The 17,751-nt window shown below is 38.4% G+C and overlaps 1 protein-coding gene across 2 annotated transcripts in view; it reads left to right on the top strand.

The window, feature by feature from the left end:
* The window catches only part of TAOK3 (TAO kinase 3), a 185,215-nt gene that overhangs the window by 146,700 nt on the left and 20,764 nt on the right, over positions 1–17,751 (top strand). For both annotated transcript variants that reach the window (XM_032309141.1, XM_032309142.1), the window contains exons 14-16: positions 5,636–5,770; positions 13,966–14,202; positions 15,859–15,987. In XM_032309141.1, coding sequence (XP_032165032.1) covers positions 5,636–5,770; positions 13,966–14,202; positions 15,859–15,987 — 501 coding nt within the window. The remainder of the gene's footprint in view (positions 1–5,635; positions 5,771–13,965; positions 14,203–15,858; positions 15,988–17,751) is intronic.

The following is a 17,751-nucleotide window of genomic DNA, read 5'->3' on the forward strand; positions in this document are numbered from 1 at the left end:
CGTTTTTTTCCCAAATGACTCCAGAGCAAACTCCTAACCCAGATTAGGTTTTTTGTGGCTACCTAGCTTACTTCTGAGCCTCTGCCCTACTCCTTAAAATCGCTGTGGATATAGTAGCAGCAAACAGATTCTAATAGTGATCTAACCACCAAAGTCTGATCTTTTAATCTGCCAGTGAAAAGGTACACTTTTGTTTTGCTTAAGTCTAAAGTCAGTTATCTTTGCCTGCTGCTGCCTTCTATTAATATAGATCATAAGACTTTAATATATGAAAGTGTTTGTTAATCAGTTCGTTATTTTAGGTATGCCTAATGAACTTTAGTCATCATGGCCCCCTTTTAGAGATTATTTTAAAAAAACATTCTATCCTAACTTTTAAAGCTTTATTTGGTCTTTTTCCTATTAGTCAGTGTTCTCCACCCCACCCCCTCACCCCCACAGCTCCTTCTTTAAGAAAAAAACGGCTTTCACCATTTTTGTGGGAGGGAAAAAAAAAAAGAAAAGATGTCCTTGAGGGGATAGGATGTTCTAGTTTAATTTTCACTTGCTTCAGTGGCCTTTTCTATTATTTTTGTTGAAGAGAGGGGCGGGTTCTTTGACTCTTCAACTCAAATTTGGCAAAGTAAAAGTAAATTAACATACGAAGACAATGTTTCTCAAACAGAGTAGTCATAAAAACCACCTGTCTATAGTAGTGTCTTTATCCCCTGCATTCTAGTCCTTTTTTCTCCCAAGTAGCTCCCCTCCCCAGTAAAGATCGCCTTGTCCATCCTTTCCCCTTCCTCTAGCCCCAGCTTTCAATAGCAACAACTGCTTATGCAGTAATTTAGTAATTTTGAAATGAACAAAACCAAAAGAGAGGTGGTGGGTTTGTTGATTCCCTTCTCCACAGCATAAAAAGTTTGGGAATCTATGAAAAGCCATTTTATCATCTTATAAAAGCCATTTTTAGATCTTCTTCCTGCCCCCTAAAATAAAGGTGTACCTGTGTGTCACAACTTTATGACTTTCTCAGAGTACAGAGTAGCAGGTTTTTATGAAATAGAAATTTGAACTCTCTTAAATAATAAAAGAGAAAATTTCATTTTCCCAGAATCTTCTCAGACCTATATTCTTGAATTTATTTATTCAACAAACATTTAATGAATGCCTACTAAGTATCAAGCACTAGGTGGGTGCTAGGGAGACAGATTTTCTAAACCTTATTTACTGTTTTCAGAAAGCTCACAGTCTCTTGCACAGACACACAAGAAAGTATGTGATAGTATAATAAAGATACACCAAAAGTATAGCAGTGTCCAGACGAGTCGTTTCCAGGGATAATTTCAAGTGAATCTGGAAACTCTGAACAAGCAGCTACACTATGAATCTTAATTTCACAATCTTAATAAATAGCTACTTAATAAATGGCTACTTAATAAATAGAGAAAAACTTTTAAATAGAAGTAAAGCTTCCTGTTCAGTGTATAATAGTAAAGTTTGTGATTCAAGCTTTACGTACTCAAGCATATTGTATAAAAGCTCAGCTCTTCGTGCTAAAGATTTGACCGAAATTATGACAGCTTCTTTTCTTTTTAATCTGAAAAAATTTTTTACAGTGAAAGAACATTATAAATTTACTGGTTAACATAGATTTACTTAAAACTGGTTCTCAACAATATGGGTATTTGAAAGAGCTACTTTGTTTATTCCCAGATGATAATGTTTTAAAGATAAATTATAGACAAGACCTACATTTTGTCTTGGTAAAGTAGAACATGATATTTGTTCTTAAAAAAAAAAAAAAAGATTTAATTTTTAAGTAATCTCTACCCCCAGTGTGGGGTTCAAACTTACAACCCCAAGATCAAGAATCGCATGCTGTGTCAAGTCAGCCATGTACCCCAATACTTGATCTTAATCTTCTTTTTTTTTTTTTTTTAGGATTTTATTTATTTATCAGAGAGAGAGAGGGGGAGAGAGCGAGCACAGGCAGACAGAATGGCAGGCAGAGGCAGAGGGAGAAGCAGGCTCCCTGCTGAGCAAGGAGCCCGATGTGGGACTCGATCCCAGGACGCTGGGATCATGACCTGAGCCGAAGGCAGCTGCTTAACCAACTGAGCCACCCAGGCGTCCCTTGATCTTAATCTTCTAAAATCATTCTTCAACATCAAAGATGTTGGCCCTCACATTATTTGCAGATAATATGCATCAGTACCTAACTGCATAAAATATCAAATTGTCCCTTTCCATTATTAGTCTTAAAATGTGTGCAGTTCAGAAATTGTGGGAGCCAGGTGTGGTGCTCGTTTTGAAGTGGCAGTATAGCCAACAGACAATATACCCCGTAAAGTTGATAGTTTAATTTGTTTGTACTTCTCAAGTCACATTTCCCTCATTTTAAAATTGCATCTTTGGGGATGCCTGGGTGGCTCAGTTGGTTGGACGACTGCTTTCGGCTCAGGTCATGATCCCGGAGTCCCGGGATCAAGTCCCACATCAGGCTCCCCAGCTCCATGGGGAGTCTGCTTCTTCCTCTGACCTTCTGCTCTCCCCTGCTCTCTCTCACTGTCTCTCTCTCAAATAAGTAAATAAAATCTTTAAAAAAAATAAAATAAAATAAAATTGCATAATTGTTTATCTTCAGAATTTTAAACTCATTTTGATGAAATGGAATTGAATATTTTAAAAATCATTTTCCTGTGCATTTGAAATGGGTGTCTACTGTTAGACTAAAATTTTACCTCATTTTGTGGTCTCTCACATAATATTTGAAGACCTTTATTGTGGGGATAGGTTATGAAGTTGCTGTGGAAAACTAAGAATTCTTTCATAAAATGAAAAGAATTTTAAGCTAGAGTAAAGAATGATATGATTAACATTATGTACTATACCTGAAGTAGATTTAAATTTTGGACCTGTTGTTCAGATTAGCTTTTAAAGTAGTAGTATTTTTGTCCAAGGGGATGGGGAAAAAATAATAAAATAGCATTATTTTTAAAATATACCTTGGTGAGATATTTAATGAGCTGTGTGTTAACTAGAATCACTATGATTTTGAATATTAACTTTTCTGGTGCATTCCAATATTCTTGATTTAAAAATTTAGCAAATATAATGTGACTTTTAATTTGCTAAGCAAGACCTAGCCTATAAGTACTAATTTTTATCTGAGAGAAAACACACTAATAATACTAAAATTATATGTATTTGCACATGAATGTGTTTCACTTTATTCTGTTGAGTAAACCATAAAGATTCTAGTGTTACTAGTTATTTTTGTAAATCAAGTTCTTACAGTGTGAAACTGAGCTGCTACCTCTCAGTCAGTATACTTAATGTTAGCTAATTAATAATCACCAAACTTTGAATTCTTAAGGCCTCCTGTAAAACCACAGGACCCTACCTAGTCTATCTCATCTGATTGCTGCCATTTAGAAGCTTCTTGTTTTTCTGGTACCGTAATATTAGAAGTGATCAGTTTCGGAGAGGGGCACCTGGTTGGCTCAGTGAGTTAATTAAGCATCTGCCTTCTGCTCAGGTCATGATATCAGGGTCCTGGGATTGAGCCCTACATCAGGTTCCCTGCTTAGTGGGGAGTCTGCTTCTCCTTCTCCCTCTGCCCTCCCCACTCATGTTCTCACTCACCCTGCTCTCTCTCACTCTCTCAAATAAATAAAAATTAAAAATCTTTTTAAAAAATCAATTTTGGAGATAAATGTAACTTATTAATAAATATCCAGTAATGTCAATGGCAGTAGATCCCATTGCCTTGCTCTCAAGAACCTTAAACCTAGCGCATAAGTCCTAGTCCCATACCTGATCTTTGTTCTATAAAATAAAAGGTTAGATTTCCAGGGAAATAATATAGAAGTTTCTTTGGGCCATCAAGGTTGTTTTTGGTTGTTTTTTTGTTGTTGTTGTTTTTTAATAATCTCAAAAATACGGGTTGAGGTACATTTTTAACCTGTGGTACTATCTAGTAGAACTGATTGTTGCAGTGATGGAAACAATCTATACCTGCACTGTTCAGTATGGTAACCATAGCTAATGACTACCTTAAAACATAACAGGTACAACATGGGAACTGAATTTTACATTTTATTTAATTTAAGTATCCATGTGGCTACTGACTGTCATATAAGACAGTACAGCAATAGAATATCCTTGAATTTGACGTATATGTCCTCAATGGCATTAAAGGTCCCTTCATTATTTAAAAACAAAATAGACCTCAATACAGTAAATTTTAAAAGATCTCTAAATATAGATGTAATGGTAGATACCTGCCTAACATTCTGGAGCATTCTAAATTTATAAGTGAAAAAAGAAAATCAGCCCAGTGGTAAATTTAATCTTGGCTCTTGACTTCTACCTAAAAACCTGGATATAAAATTTAATTTCCCTCAAGAATATCTGTGTCTTGACTTTAACAAATTTTAGATGATATAATTAAATTTTGTGTTTATAAACCTCTTCAATTTTTGTTTTCTGTTGAAAGAGCAAGGAATTATTTAAAAAAATTTTTTCAGATAGTCATAGACAAAATGCAAAACTGACTTGTCACAAATGGTTTCTCCTAAAACCCTAGGGCAATACAGGAATTAATTTCTCCTTCCCCATCCTGAACATGTACTATTTAAAAATCCCCCATGGTTGTACATGTTTTTGAGCTATTATTATGGTATCTTTTTTTCTGAAGGGTTAAGAGCTACTTACTGACTGACCACTCCATCTTTTATAGAGAAAAGCATCACCATTTGAAAGCATTTTCCCCTTTAAAACTCATTTAAATTGCATTTAAGAAACATCCATTATTACCCTTCCAGGGAATGTTATTTTTCACTGGGCGTTACAACAAGATTAATCATCTCTGCCTATCAAGAGGCACAGATTTGATTAAATCAGCCAAGGACATTAAATCCCAGCCTTACTCACTCTAGTGACCATAGCAAGACTGAGTTGAGGAAGAATTTGTGAAAGTATCATTTGGTTAAAATTGCATGCCTGTCTCTTTAAATCTAAAAAAAAATCCTTTCAGAAGCTGTAGAGAGAAGGTGCTAGAACTGTGTACGATCATGACTGGAAAGCAGGATCCCTCAGTGACTGCCGAATCTTCCCAGCACAAGATAGAGAGGCAGTTCAGCACAAGCCTACACTGGTTCTAGGCAGAACGATGATCCTACCGAACAGATCTCAAATAAAATTAAATTGAGAAAGCAGATCTTTCAAGGGAATGAGGCGGAGGCTCGCTTTTATGTTAAAAGCAACCAGCATCCTCCTTGCTAGACATGGACATGACATTTTTAAAGGAATTATTTGGTTACAGCGTTTTAAGCAAACTGTTCTAAGGAGTCTGTACATTGCATTGTTTTTTCTATTCTTTTTTTCTTTTGCATATATGTAATTCTGGAGGTAAAGAAAAAGCCTGCCAGGGATTCAGAAGGCATCCCACTAGCGATCAGCTGACATTCCTAACTGAAGGCTGCAATGTGTTGCTTATTCATTTTGTACCGTGGGAGCTGCGGGGACTAGCAGAGAGCTAAACTATGCATTTCAAACAGCAGTGCTTGTGCAGAAAGAGGGGTGAGAGAGAGGCAGCCGGCGAGGAAAGAGCACAGCTGGACTTTCTCCTTGTTTTTATCCATTTCTGCAGGATCATGTATTCATAAGGGATGAGGCGGGCCACGGCGATCCCAGGCCTGAGCCGCGGCCTACCCAGTCAGTTCAGAGCCAGGCCCTCCACTACCGGAACAGAGAGCGCTTTGCCACGATCAAATCAGCATCTTTGGTAAGCAAACACCCCTCTACCCACCTTCCCTTCCTTCCCCTCCTCCCCATCTGGCAGCCTCTCGCCCTCCCTGAGCCTCTCTCGGCTTCATGGATGGGAGGAAAGGAGTCAAGAATGTTTTCTCCCTCCTAATAATTTTATTCATTTTAGAAAAAAATCTGTTGGCATGGCAACCTGATCTCAGATATTTTAGCATTGTCTACGGCATGGGAAAAAAAAAAAAAACCTTTGTGTGTGTGTGTGTGTGTGTGTGTATGTGTGTGTGTATTTATATATGCTGTATGTGCAAAATAAAAGGCCTTTAAGATGAAGTTGCTAACCTATCCAATTTTTTTAAAGCTATTTGTCTTTTCATTGAAATAATGCTAAAAAAAATTTTTAAAGGTATTTAATGTATGTGTGTGTAGGGCACTATGCTTTTTTTTGTATAGGTGCTTGTGTGTTTGTAATGTATACACACATATCAAAAGATAAAACACAATTTTTAAAAATATATCACTGCTAGCTAATGTATGTAATTGTAGAAAATAAGATACTAGCTTCCTAGGGATGAATTGCTGGTTCGTTCTGGTTCATTCATTTATTTATTGCAACAATGGTAGTGGCTGCACTTCCCCATTTAACCCCTGAAGAATTTCCTGGCACCAATAAAGCAAGAGGGGCTTTGTAGGAGAGGATATGGATGATTGTGGAAGAAAAGATACTGTAGGATCCTTCAGCATTTTTACTATTGCAAATGTGATTGCTGGATGCCCTTGTAGTAGCAAAAGGGGTGTGTGCTGGAAGAGTTAGTTTTCATGCCTCCTCCCCTTGGCCCCCCACGCGTGCGCGTGCGCGCTCACATACTCACACACACACACACACACTCACATCATTTCATCTTTGGCACTCTAAACTCTCTTTAATCTTTTGCTTCTGAATCTCACTTCTCAGCCGAAAAATTATTGAAATATTCATTGTTTTGCCCAGATTGATGTTAGAGGTCACATGGGCAGGAAGAGTTAGTGTACACTGCCTGGCTATTACATTTAGAACCTATGATGACATCATCCAAGGCCGACCCAGAAATTATTTTTCTTGTCCTATTTTTTTAAACCTGATTTCCACTTTCATCTCTCAAGTCTTTCAAAGGCTTCAGTTATCTTTGAAATCGATAATGGATTATAATCTTTAAAAACCCAAATAGGAGGAAAATGGAAGTTAAAGCACCTACCTATTGCTATGCCTGCTGCTGTCTAAAAGCAAGCATTTTAATTGAGACTGCTTATCAATAAGCCTGCCTTTAAGTTCCTTTGTATAGAAGTTTCTTGTCATCTCTTAATGGGCAATTTTTCATTTTAAATGAATGTTATACTGTGTAATGGAGATAGAAAAATGTCCACTCTGTATTTGCTAATGATTGCTAAGCACCTAAAAAATAACATGCTTTTGAGTCTAAATAAAGAACCAGGAATTTATTAATAAATATCTTCATGTCACGATACCCGACCAAAAAATATGGTATTTATGTAATATTCTTGCTTACCACCGACTCTTGTGAGACTTGTATCTTTATCCAGACATGTTCATGTAGAAATGAGAGGAGAAATGCTGAGCAGCCACTGAGACTCAGAGCACCAGAAGCAGGTTTTTGAATGTGAAACAAACATTATACCAAGTGGATCTTCCCGCTCTGGGAAAAGTGTCTTTTGTCACTTGCCACACCCTCATTCCCACATCATATATTCATGACCTCTCCTACCTCCTAGTAAGATGTTACTACTGCCATACCACAATGATCTCACGCTTGCGTTTGTACACTCACCCAGGGCTACTCTGTGCCTGTCAGCCATCCCAGTCTTCTCTGTGGTTGATGAAAGCTGCTTCCCTGCTAGGCCACCTGAGGGCTAGAGGCAAAGTGCTTAGGAGCCCCTCTGAATCCTACAGGCTTCCCAGTGCCCAGCCAGAGAGTAGCTGAGATCAGTCTCTGATGGACTTTGGATTGGCTAAAAGGCTCCCTGCCCCTATATTAAGTTAAAAGCTAAGTAGCTAATAGACTGTTGCGGTAGCCACTGTAAAATAAGTTGTTTCATGTGGAAAACCTTCTCTAGATGTCATGCTTTGGGGGTCATGGTGGAATTGATGGAAGCTTACTAGAGATCAGTGGTACTTGCATCTAGTGCTCGTTCAGAAAAAAGAATTAATGTAAAGGAAAGGTGGTATGATGTTATATGGTCCCATGTCTCACTTTGGACAATCTAATTATTGGTCTGGGTATTTTAATGTACCTTATCAAGTACTATAGTTCTACCAGTTTTATGTTAAAGGCTAATTCCCAGGAGTCCAGTAGGAATATATAAATCAGGACACTGAAATATCAAAAAGAAGTATTTAAATTTTAAAATTATATCCTGAATCTTTTTGCTTTTCATGGATCTCAGCTCAAAGGAAAAGGACTAAAGTTACTTAAATGACATAAAAGTAAGAGCAAGATCATGGGAAAATGGAAGTCCAGGGTAATGAATAATCAAGTCATTTTTAAAACCCTCTTCACTTCCCATAGTTGGTAACAATACTATATTGATTTATTTATTTTGGTTTTACTCTTTATAGCCTTCTACACAGAAGTGCTAACAAGCCACAGAGTGATTAAAAGTGAACGGCAAAAAGAAAAAAGAATTCAGAAATTATTTATTTCTAACTGTTAGATAAATGAATATCTATTTTTTAAGAGTGTGTATTTTAAATAGACTTGCAAACTGACAAAAATTTTATAGTTCTTAAATTTGTTTAATCAGCCTACCTCTTATATATAAACCTAAAAGAGACCTAAATCTGTGGGGTTTGCCCTTTGCATTTTTTCTACATTGTGCTTTTGAATGGAGCCATTGACAAGTGTATGCAGCCCATGGGTTGCAGGCTTTTTACTTCTTGATGTTTTTACCATTTTGGCATCTTAAAACATTTTTTATGTTAATATGCACTGCTGCACAATTACATTTGTAACAAAGGAAAAGCAAGGACTGTGAACCTTAATATCAGAGGTAACTCTAAGGAAACTTCAGAATTATGTAGAATTATGTATTTTTTATTATAATCATAGAAGGGCAGCAATTATTGACCTTATTTTGAAAAACTAGGAAAAGGAAGGGCATTTCATAGAACCTTTTTTATTTATCCTTTCTTTTTCTTCTGTAAGAAAGTTCATAATGAACTGATTCATGATCTGGAGAAAGGAGTTGTTTATATAGTTCTTCAGAATTACTCATCTGCCTTATTGGGCCTTTGAGATGTGGCTCCCTTAAGTTTTTATTGTTGGTAAACGGAGATCCTAATATTTTAATTGGATTGGTAACCCAAGAGAGTGTTTTCAGCTGTTGTCATATCTGATGTCATTTCTTAAAATTTCATAATGTCCTGGATAGTAGTTTCCATAGTAGATGTTAATAGAAAGAGCCCAAGCCCATATCTGTCAGGCAATTCAGCTTTTGACTTTATGAAGGAATTCTCACAGGAGTGAGTGGTCTTGCTACACAGGGGAATTTGTGTTAGAGTACATACTGTTCCAAGGAGGATGGGAGAGCAGCCGGACGCCTCATTCAGTAGAGCATACAACTCTTGATCTCAGAGTCATGAGTTCAAGCTCTATGTTGAGTGTAGAGCCTACTTTAAAAAAAAAAATACATATTAGGGGCAAGGGCATAAAAAATCTTAGTTTCTAATCTCTAGGAAAGCATGTAGACAAAAATGATTATTGTCCTATCCATGCAAATGTGAATTTTTTTTTTTTACTTTGCCTTTACCAGATTCAGTAAGAAAGCTCATATAAAAATGGAGTCTTCATTTTGATTTTAAAAATGCAACCTAATTTCCAGCTAATTGTGAAAGTGGATACCTGAATGAGTTTGATAGACAAGCATAAAAATATTAGAGCCTCTGCAGTTAATGCTGCTTCACCCCTCATGAGCCCCACTATTCTATTTCTGAGGGCTGGAAGATGGGTTCTCTTCCTGGATAGTGTACAAGAGGATGCTTATCAGAATGTTTTGTAGCTCCTTTTTCCTTTTGCTTAGCTTCTTAATCTCACTAGGATCATTACGGAGACCATTTTTCACTTATGCTGCCCAGTCTCTATGCCCAACCCACGTGACCAAACTCTCTCAGTAAACATGCTGAATTAAGGAATGAACAAAGTCTCTTCCAGTCCTGCTCTCACATGAGAATTTGGATTTGCAAGTGTACATTTCTAAGTGCTTCCTGCCAGTATTTCTGTATAAGGCAGAATTGCCCGTTTTCCATCATTACTTTTTGTACAAACTTAAAATGTTTTTCCCTAGGTGTTCTAAAGAGTGGAATGTGAAATTTCTAATGTCAAAATGTGACCCATGGTATTCTTTTTAAGAACTTGCTATAAATTTCATTTCTTATAAGAGTTGAGGTAGCCAGTTTTATATGCATTATTTTGATTCTTATACATAATTAATCTTGTAAGTTTGCTTTGATCTCTTACAAGGGTAACATTATCAGCCACTATGCTCCTCTTTTATGTTCAGTAAGTTGCTTATTAGCCCTCTAGTGTGGTGTTCTGCACTTGGTAGACAGATAGTACACTTTGGATGTAGTCATCTGTTGTAGGTGCCAATTTTTGCCAGATTTAGATAAGGTGGAATGGAATGGCTGTAAAAACTTTCTGGGAAAAGTTCAGTCTTCCTTTATGGCTGTTAACTTTTATATATTACTCCAGGTATGTGAAATGGTTAATAATTCAGGTTTAGAAATTATGCATACTTAGTTTATAAGCCACAGCCTGCATATAAGTACAGTTTCGTTGTTACACTTGCCCTTTCTCTTGGATCCACTCCTTCCCATCTGTGTCCATATCACTAGAAATGCTTGGTGGAGGGAAAGACATACTGCTTAAATGCTTAGATTTCCTTAGAAGGAAATCAGCATAAATCGAACATCTTCTGTGTGTCAGACACCTTGCTGGACACAAGAATTATCCCATCAGTGATCTCCTTGTAGCAGTGGCTCCTCTTGAGAGCCTTCAGGCAGGTTAAGTAATTTGCCCAAGGTCAGTAATACAGTAAGGAACAGAATGGGGTTTGTGTCCAAGCAACCTACTGGGTGTGGCAAGATGCTACTGCCCACTTTCAGTGGATCACATTCTTGAGACTACCATTGTGAAAACTACAGTCACTACATTTCCATAACTTTCTTTCATTTTTAGACTTATTCAGTTTGTAGCTTATACTTTCTCCAGCTTTGATGTTTTTGGGGAGTTGACTCCCACCATTGCTTAACAGAATGTTTCATTCTGCCTTAGTGGGGTGAATTTCCTCAGGCAATTCAAGAACCGTAGAACTTCAATTCAAATCCCAGGGTTTAGAAAAATTAGAGGGCATTGCATGTGAAAATACATTGTAAATCATAAAGCATGATAAAATATAAAATTATGAGCTATTTTTTAATTCTCTTGACCAAATAGTATATTTGCAAGACACACAGTATAAACTTAAAACATGCAAGTGTACATAACTGTAGATAACAATATTTTTATATCTTTCTAGTTAGACTTCATACATGAGTCATTGGGCCAGACTTCTACTTAAATATGTTTACTTTGCTTGCATATGGAATTATAAAACTCAGTATCTCTGTATGTGCTTAAGAAGGCAGTTAACATTGAAACATAGAAAATTTCATTGCAACAAATTAAAGGTGATATTAGGAGTTTACAAAGGTGATTATCCAAATTATGGGAAGCATTAGAAGCAAAGTATTTCTCCTGGAATTCAGTAATATACAATGATAGCATGTTGAGCTTTTTAATTTGTCTTTGCCATATAATTGTGTGGTCTGGTATGCAGTAGGACCACCATTTTCAGAGGGACTCACCCACCAGTTAGGATAGAAAATGTTCTTGACACAACTCATTTCCACTTTATATTTAGGTTCCTGATTTGGGAAATGGCCATCCTGAGACTATTTGACCACAGACTAGTCAGACCTTCTGTTTGCAAGCTTTGAATGTGTCATGATAGCTTTAGGGTGTGCCATTTCTCAACTTTGGGAATCTGACTAAAGAAGGAATACTAACAAATAAAATCTTTTTAAAAAGGGAGGGGCACCTGGGTGGCTCAGTGGCTTAAGCCTCTGCCTTCAGCTCAGGTCATGACCTCAGGGTCCTGGGATCCAGCCCTGCATGGGCTTTGTGCTCAGCAGGGAGCCTGCTTCCCTTCATTTCTCTCTGCCTGCCTCTCTGCCTACTTGTGATCTCTGTCTGTCAAATAAATAAATAAAATCTAAAAAAAAAAAAGAAGAAGAAGAAGGAATACTTACATAAGAAAAAATAAGTTTAGAGGTAAAACATGTTTCAAATACCTTACCCTGGAATGGACACTTGATTGTCATATCTGTATGAAAAAAACTGAATTCAGAAAGGGCTAAATGGTATCCTTTCTGTTGATTGGAATTGTTTTCCCCTGTAGTTGAACTTCAGGAAAGCACAAGCATGAGGAAGTGAAATATATATACATATTTCAAATGACTTCTTTTTTTCCTTTTATCATGAAATAAGCCCATTAAAAAGAAACATGATATTGTGATGACAAAATAGATTTCCTTTAGAGTGTGAGGTGCCCCTTTGGTGATACTGTCCTTTTTTTTTTTTTTTTTTTTTTTTGGTCTTGAAATATCTTCTGCTCTTATTCTTCATACTTTAAAGAGGATTGTCCTTTAGAAAAGAGAAATGAATATGAAACCTAGTGTTAGTTTCAGCTGGAAAGGTTTCAAAGTTCGGCTAATGTTTAATGGTGTACTTTGATAATACTATCCAGTTACAGAATAGCACTCTCTTGATATTAAGGACTCAGTCTGGTATGCAGGGACACCTTCTAAAAGGAGCAAAGAAACAAACTGTACTTTGTACAAAATGCACTTTGACCCATAAACTGAAAATAGTAAAGAGCATTAATAGCAGCTTGAAAATTTCTAGTAAAACTTGTTTGAGGGTGACGTTGGGAAGAATTGGCTAATAGTAGATAGGAGTGACTAAATTACTTAGTGAAAAACAAAGCTGAAGTTATAATTTTGTAATTATTTTTTTTTCTAAAATAGGAAAGATGAGAATGAAATGAGCAGAGAATCTAACAGGAAAATAAAGTGGGATGATAAACTGAAGGAAGGAGTGGAAAATCAGAAAAGGTTTAATAGAAAGAAACGAGATGCCAGAATTTATATTTACAGTCTTGAGTTTGTTGGATAGTCACCTGAGAATGGGTTAAGAAAAAATTACTAAGTAGCCATCTAAAAATCACAGAAATACTTTCTCTTCTTGAGGAGAGCACGTAAATGTATTGTAATTTGCTAACATCTCTTCTGGGGGGAAGGGGAGGTGGGAGAGAGAGGAGTGGAAAGAGAGCTCCCTCCCCCCACTTTCACTCCTCACTGCCCCCACCCCACTTCATATTAAGAATCAGAAATAAATCTTGTTCAAACAACTTTGGGAAGATACTCAGAATCCCTATGACTGTTAGAGACATGATCTTTAAAAACAAACAAGCAGTATGATATAATGCAGTGGTTCTCAACCAGGAATTTGCCCCCTAAGGAACATTTGCCAGTGTCTACAGACATTTTTGATTGTCTTGACTTGGGAGGTGTACTGGCATCTAGTGGGTAGCCAGTGATGCTGCTAAACATCCTGCACTGAAGGACGGCTCAACAAAACAAATCTTCTGGCTCATTTTCAACAGTGTTGATGTTGAGAAATCCTGGTGTAGTGGAGACAGCATGGCTCCAGAACCAGACAGAAATGGGTCTGAATCCCAGCTCTACCCCTTATTAACTATATGACCTTAATCATAGATACAGTGATATGTCAAAAATAAGTGAATATAATTTGGCTGAATGAATAAATTAATTCCCTCAAGTCTCAGTTGCTTCATCTATAAAATGGGGGTGGTAACACGTACCTCATTAAGGAGTAAAATGAATGAGTGAATGAATCCAAACAAGTTTAGGACAAGAGCTAAAGAATAAATATAAAGAGCACCCAGCACAGTGCCTGGTACAGGCGAGCATTCAGCAAATAATAGGTAGATTGATGGTGGCGGTGATAGATAGAATTATGCCAGAGGGCGTCTCTACTTTCCCTGAAAGTTTGTCTTCTATGAATCTGGTCACCTGAGTTCTGTTCCCCCACCCCCAATCAGGTTACACGACAGATCCATGAGCATGAGCAGGAGAACGAGTTGCGGGAACAGATGTCAGGTTATAAGCGGATGCGGCGCCAGCACCAGAAGCAGCTGATCGCCCTGGAGAACAAGCTGAAGGCTGAGATGGACGAGCACCGCCTCAAGCTACAGAAGGAGGTGGAGACGCATGCCAACAACTCGTCCATCGAGCTGGAGAAGCTGGCCAAGAAGCAAGTGGCTATCATAGAGAAGGAGGTCAGTGTGCACACACATGCCTTTGTGCTGTAACCAAGCCAGGCCTGTTTCAGTCAGTGGCATCACGTGAGCAGAAGACAGGAGCAGTGTGCTTTTTGGTGACAGAGGAACAATGTTGCATTGGTGGTAGTTGAGAAGGGTTAGGTTTTGTGGGGCTACTCAAAATTGCGATTGAAAGTTAAAATAGTTACTGCAGGTGTATATTCTTGTCTATTCAAATATATTCCGAGAGCCAGTCCCTTGAGGGGGTCTGGGTGCAAATAAAGAGAAACAAGATGCTTCTATCCTGTGGAAACTTGCACAGTTCAGACCTGTTACCATGCCTGCCACACCCACAGTCCTCTTCAAAAGAAAACTGCTCTACAAATAGTCCCTTTCAGTGGTGATAGTGCCTGCCTACACTGATTGGACTAGGAATGGGCACCTGACCCGCGGCAGTGAGTAATTAGTCTGGCTGTTGCTTGAGTCTTCTAGGAGACATCTCTCTTCCCCATCTAGGTTCCAAACAGAGGAGAGACTAAGGCAGACAGTGAGTCAAAATATTACCTTTATTACTGATAAGTATTAGATGGGAGAAGTAATTCATGTCTGAAGGGAAATGCGCTAATAATACTGTACAAAACTGAACAGACTTGCCTATCTAGGCTCTGGCAGTGCTAAACCAGTTGCCTTCCTTGCCACACCCCCATCAGATTTACATAGTGTGGGAAAGCAGGGGTGAACATGTGCTCCCTAAGGATGGAGAGACTGGGGACAGAGTGCCAGGGGTGTTTCGGTAATTAAGCTCTCTCTCTCCACGTGGAAAGGAACATCAGAACTGCAGAAGAAGCATTCCCCCAACAGCCATCAAGCTGTGAGGCAGCCTGGCTTGAAAACCTCTGCCCAAACAGGGATGATCCTGATTAAAATAAACCAGTCAGATTCTTTCTTGGGGATTTGATTTGGTAAATATGTAGAGATAATTGTTCAGAATGGAAAAAGTATTGATGATGGAAGCTAAAGGTGTAAAGATACATAAAGAGAACCATGATGCATAATTCCCTCCCTATCTCCGAAGCACCTCATCTTACATATGTGCTGCATCTAATGGCCCCCAGAAACTTCAATTTGGTCACTTTCAGGAGCCAGTGCTTATTGGGTTATCTTTTATTTGGTCTGTGTTCTATCCATTTGGGAGCCCCCAAAGTGTCTCAGTGTATGACTGTTGTCAATTATAGCAGGTGCTTAAGAAAACAAAATGTTATTAATCAATTAGTGTGAGATTCTGGGAATAAAAGTTGCCAGCTCTGGTTACTTATTCATTTTTTATAATTTAATCTGTGAGCCACCAACAATATGAAAAAAATCTTTTATTTTGATCCTTAGTTCACTTTCCATTCCTTATATTTTTTGTGTGCTCAATAAAACATGTTGAGGTTTGCCTTCATGTTTTTCCCATGATTGGAAATATATTTTTCAGTGGTAAGAATTTCAAATTAGTTTTAAGATACAAGAGAATCAGAACAGGTATTTGCTTATTTTGTTTTTTATTAATTACTTGCTCAAAAAACACTACATTATTCAGCACTTATGGACTCTTTTCATGCATTGGAGGATATAGACAGCTGAATTCTGTGTGGAGAACAATTTATCCTAGATTGTATGTCATTTTATTAGGCAAAGGTAGCTGCAGCAGATGAGAAGAAGTTCCAGCAACAGATCTTGGCCCAGCAGAAGAAAGATTTGACAACTTTCTTAGAAAGTCAGAAGAAACAGTATAAGATTTGTAAGGAAAAAATAAAAGAGGTAAGAGTACCAATATTTGTCATCACTAAGTTGCCATTCGAATGGTTAAAACTGAAGGGGTGCCTGGCTAGCTCAGTTGGTGGAGCATGTGATTTTTTGATCTTGGGCTATAAGTTTGAGCCCCAAGTTGGGTGTAGAGATTACTTAAAATCGTAAAAAAGGTTGGAACTTAAAATTCTTTAATCTTACATTGTAATCAGTAGTCTAAACCATTGATCCCCAAACTTTATATCACCTGAAGTGCTTATTAAAATGGATTCCTAGGGGCACCTGGGTGGCTCAGTGGGTTAAGCTGCTGCCTTCAGCTCAGGTCATGATCTCGGGGTCCTGGGATCAAGCCCCGCATCGGGCTCTCTGCTCAGCAGGGAGCCTGCTTCCTCCTCTCTCTCTGCCTGCCTCTCTGCCTACTTGTGATCTCTCTCTGTCAAATAAATAAATAAAATCTTTTAAAAAATAAGAATAAAATGGATTCCTAAATCACCGAAGTTAGATTTTCTGATTTTCTGATTCAGTGGATCTGGGTGGAATTTCAAATGTGCATTTCTAACAAGTTCCCAAGTGATGCTGAGGCTGTTGACTCTGGCATCAGATTTTAAGAACCATTGATTTAACTCTAAACCATTCTTGCCTACTTCCAGTTTATTCTCCAGCCACTTCAACCAGAGTGATCTTTTCAAACCAGAAGTCTCAGGGCATCTGGGTGGCTCAGTTAGTTGGGCATCCAGCTCTTGGTTTCAGCTTGGGTCATGATCTCAGGTTCCTGGGATCGAGCCCCGTGTCAGGCTCCATGCTCAACAAGGAGTCTGCATGAGGAGTCTCTCAGTCTCCCACTGACCCTCTCCCTGAGCTTGCTTTCTCTCTCTCAAAAATAAATCTTTAAAAACAAACAGACATGGGGCTCCTGGGTGGCTCAGAGGGTTAAGCCTCTGCCTTTGGCCTCAGGTCATGGTCCCAGGGTCCTGGGAACGAGCCCCACATCGGGCTCTCTGCTTGGCGGGGAGCCTGCTTCCCTTCCTCTCTCTCTGCCTGCCTCTCTGCTTACTGGTAATCTCTCTGTCTGTCAAATAAATAAATAAAATCTTAAAAAAAAACAGACATGAGTCTCATCATATCACCTCATGATTTTAGCATTCATTGACTTCCGTTGCTCTTAGGAGAGATCAAAATACTAGTAGTCTACTCTCAGCCTCTCCTTCCATCCCACCTCACACCACTGTTACCTCACCTGCTTACAGCCCTGTTTGCTGCTCCTGCCACAGTGGTCACCTTTTGGTTCCTCAAATGTATCAAATTCCACTTTTCTCTAAAGCCTTTGGAGAAGACTGTTTCTTCATACTGTTTTTTGCCACCAGGATGCTCTCCCCACCCCCACCCCCACCCCCAGTCTCTCCCTCTGCTGTTAACTGTTACTCCTTCTCCTTGTACGACTTACAATTTTTTACTAAAACCTTAACTTGGGCCGCCTGGCTGGCTCAATCTGTAGAGATGAGACTCTTGATCTCAGGTAATGAATTCAAGCCTTACATAGGGCATGGAGCCTACTTTAAAACAAACAAACAAACAAACAAACAAAACCTTAACTTAATTATCATTTCCCGGGGCACCTGGGTGGCTCAGTGGGTTAAAGCCTCTGCCTTCAGCTCAGGTCATGATCCCAGGGTCCTGGGATTGAGCCTGCTCCCTGCTCAGCAGGGAGCCTGCTTCCTCCTCTCTCTGCCTGCCTCTCTGCCTACTTGTGATCAGTGTCAGATAAATAAATAAAAT

Source organism: Mustela erminea, chromosome 13 (assembly GCF_009829155.1).
Source record: "Mustela erminea isolate mMusErm1 chromosome 13, mMusErm1.Pri, whole genome shotgun sequence".
Taxonomy (NCBI): domain Eukaryota; kingdom Metazoa; phylum Chordata; class Mammalia; order Carnivora; family Mustelidae; genus Mustela; species Mustela erminea.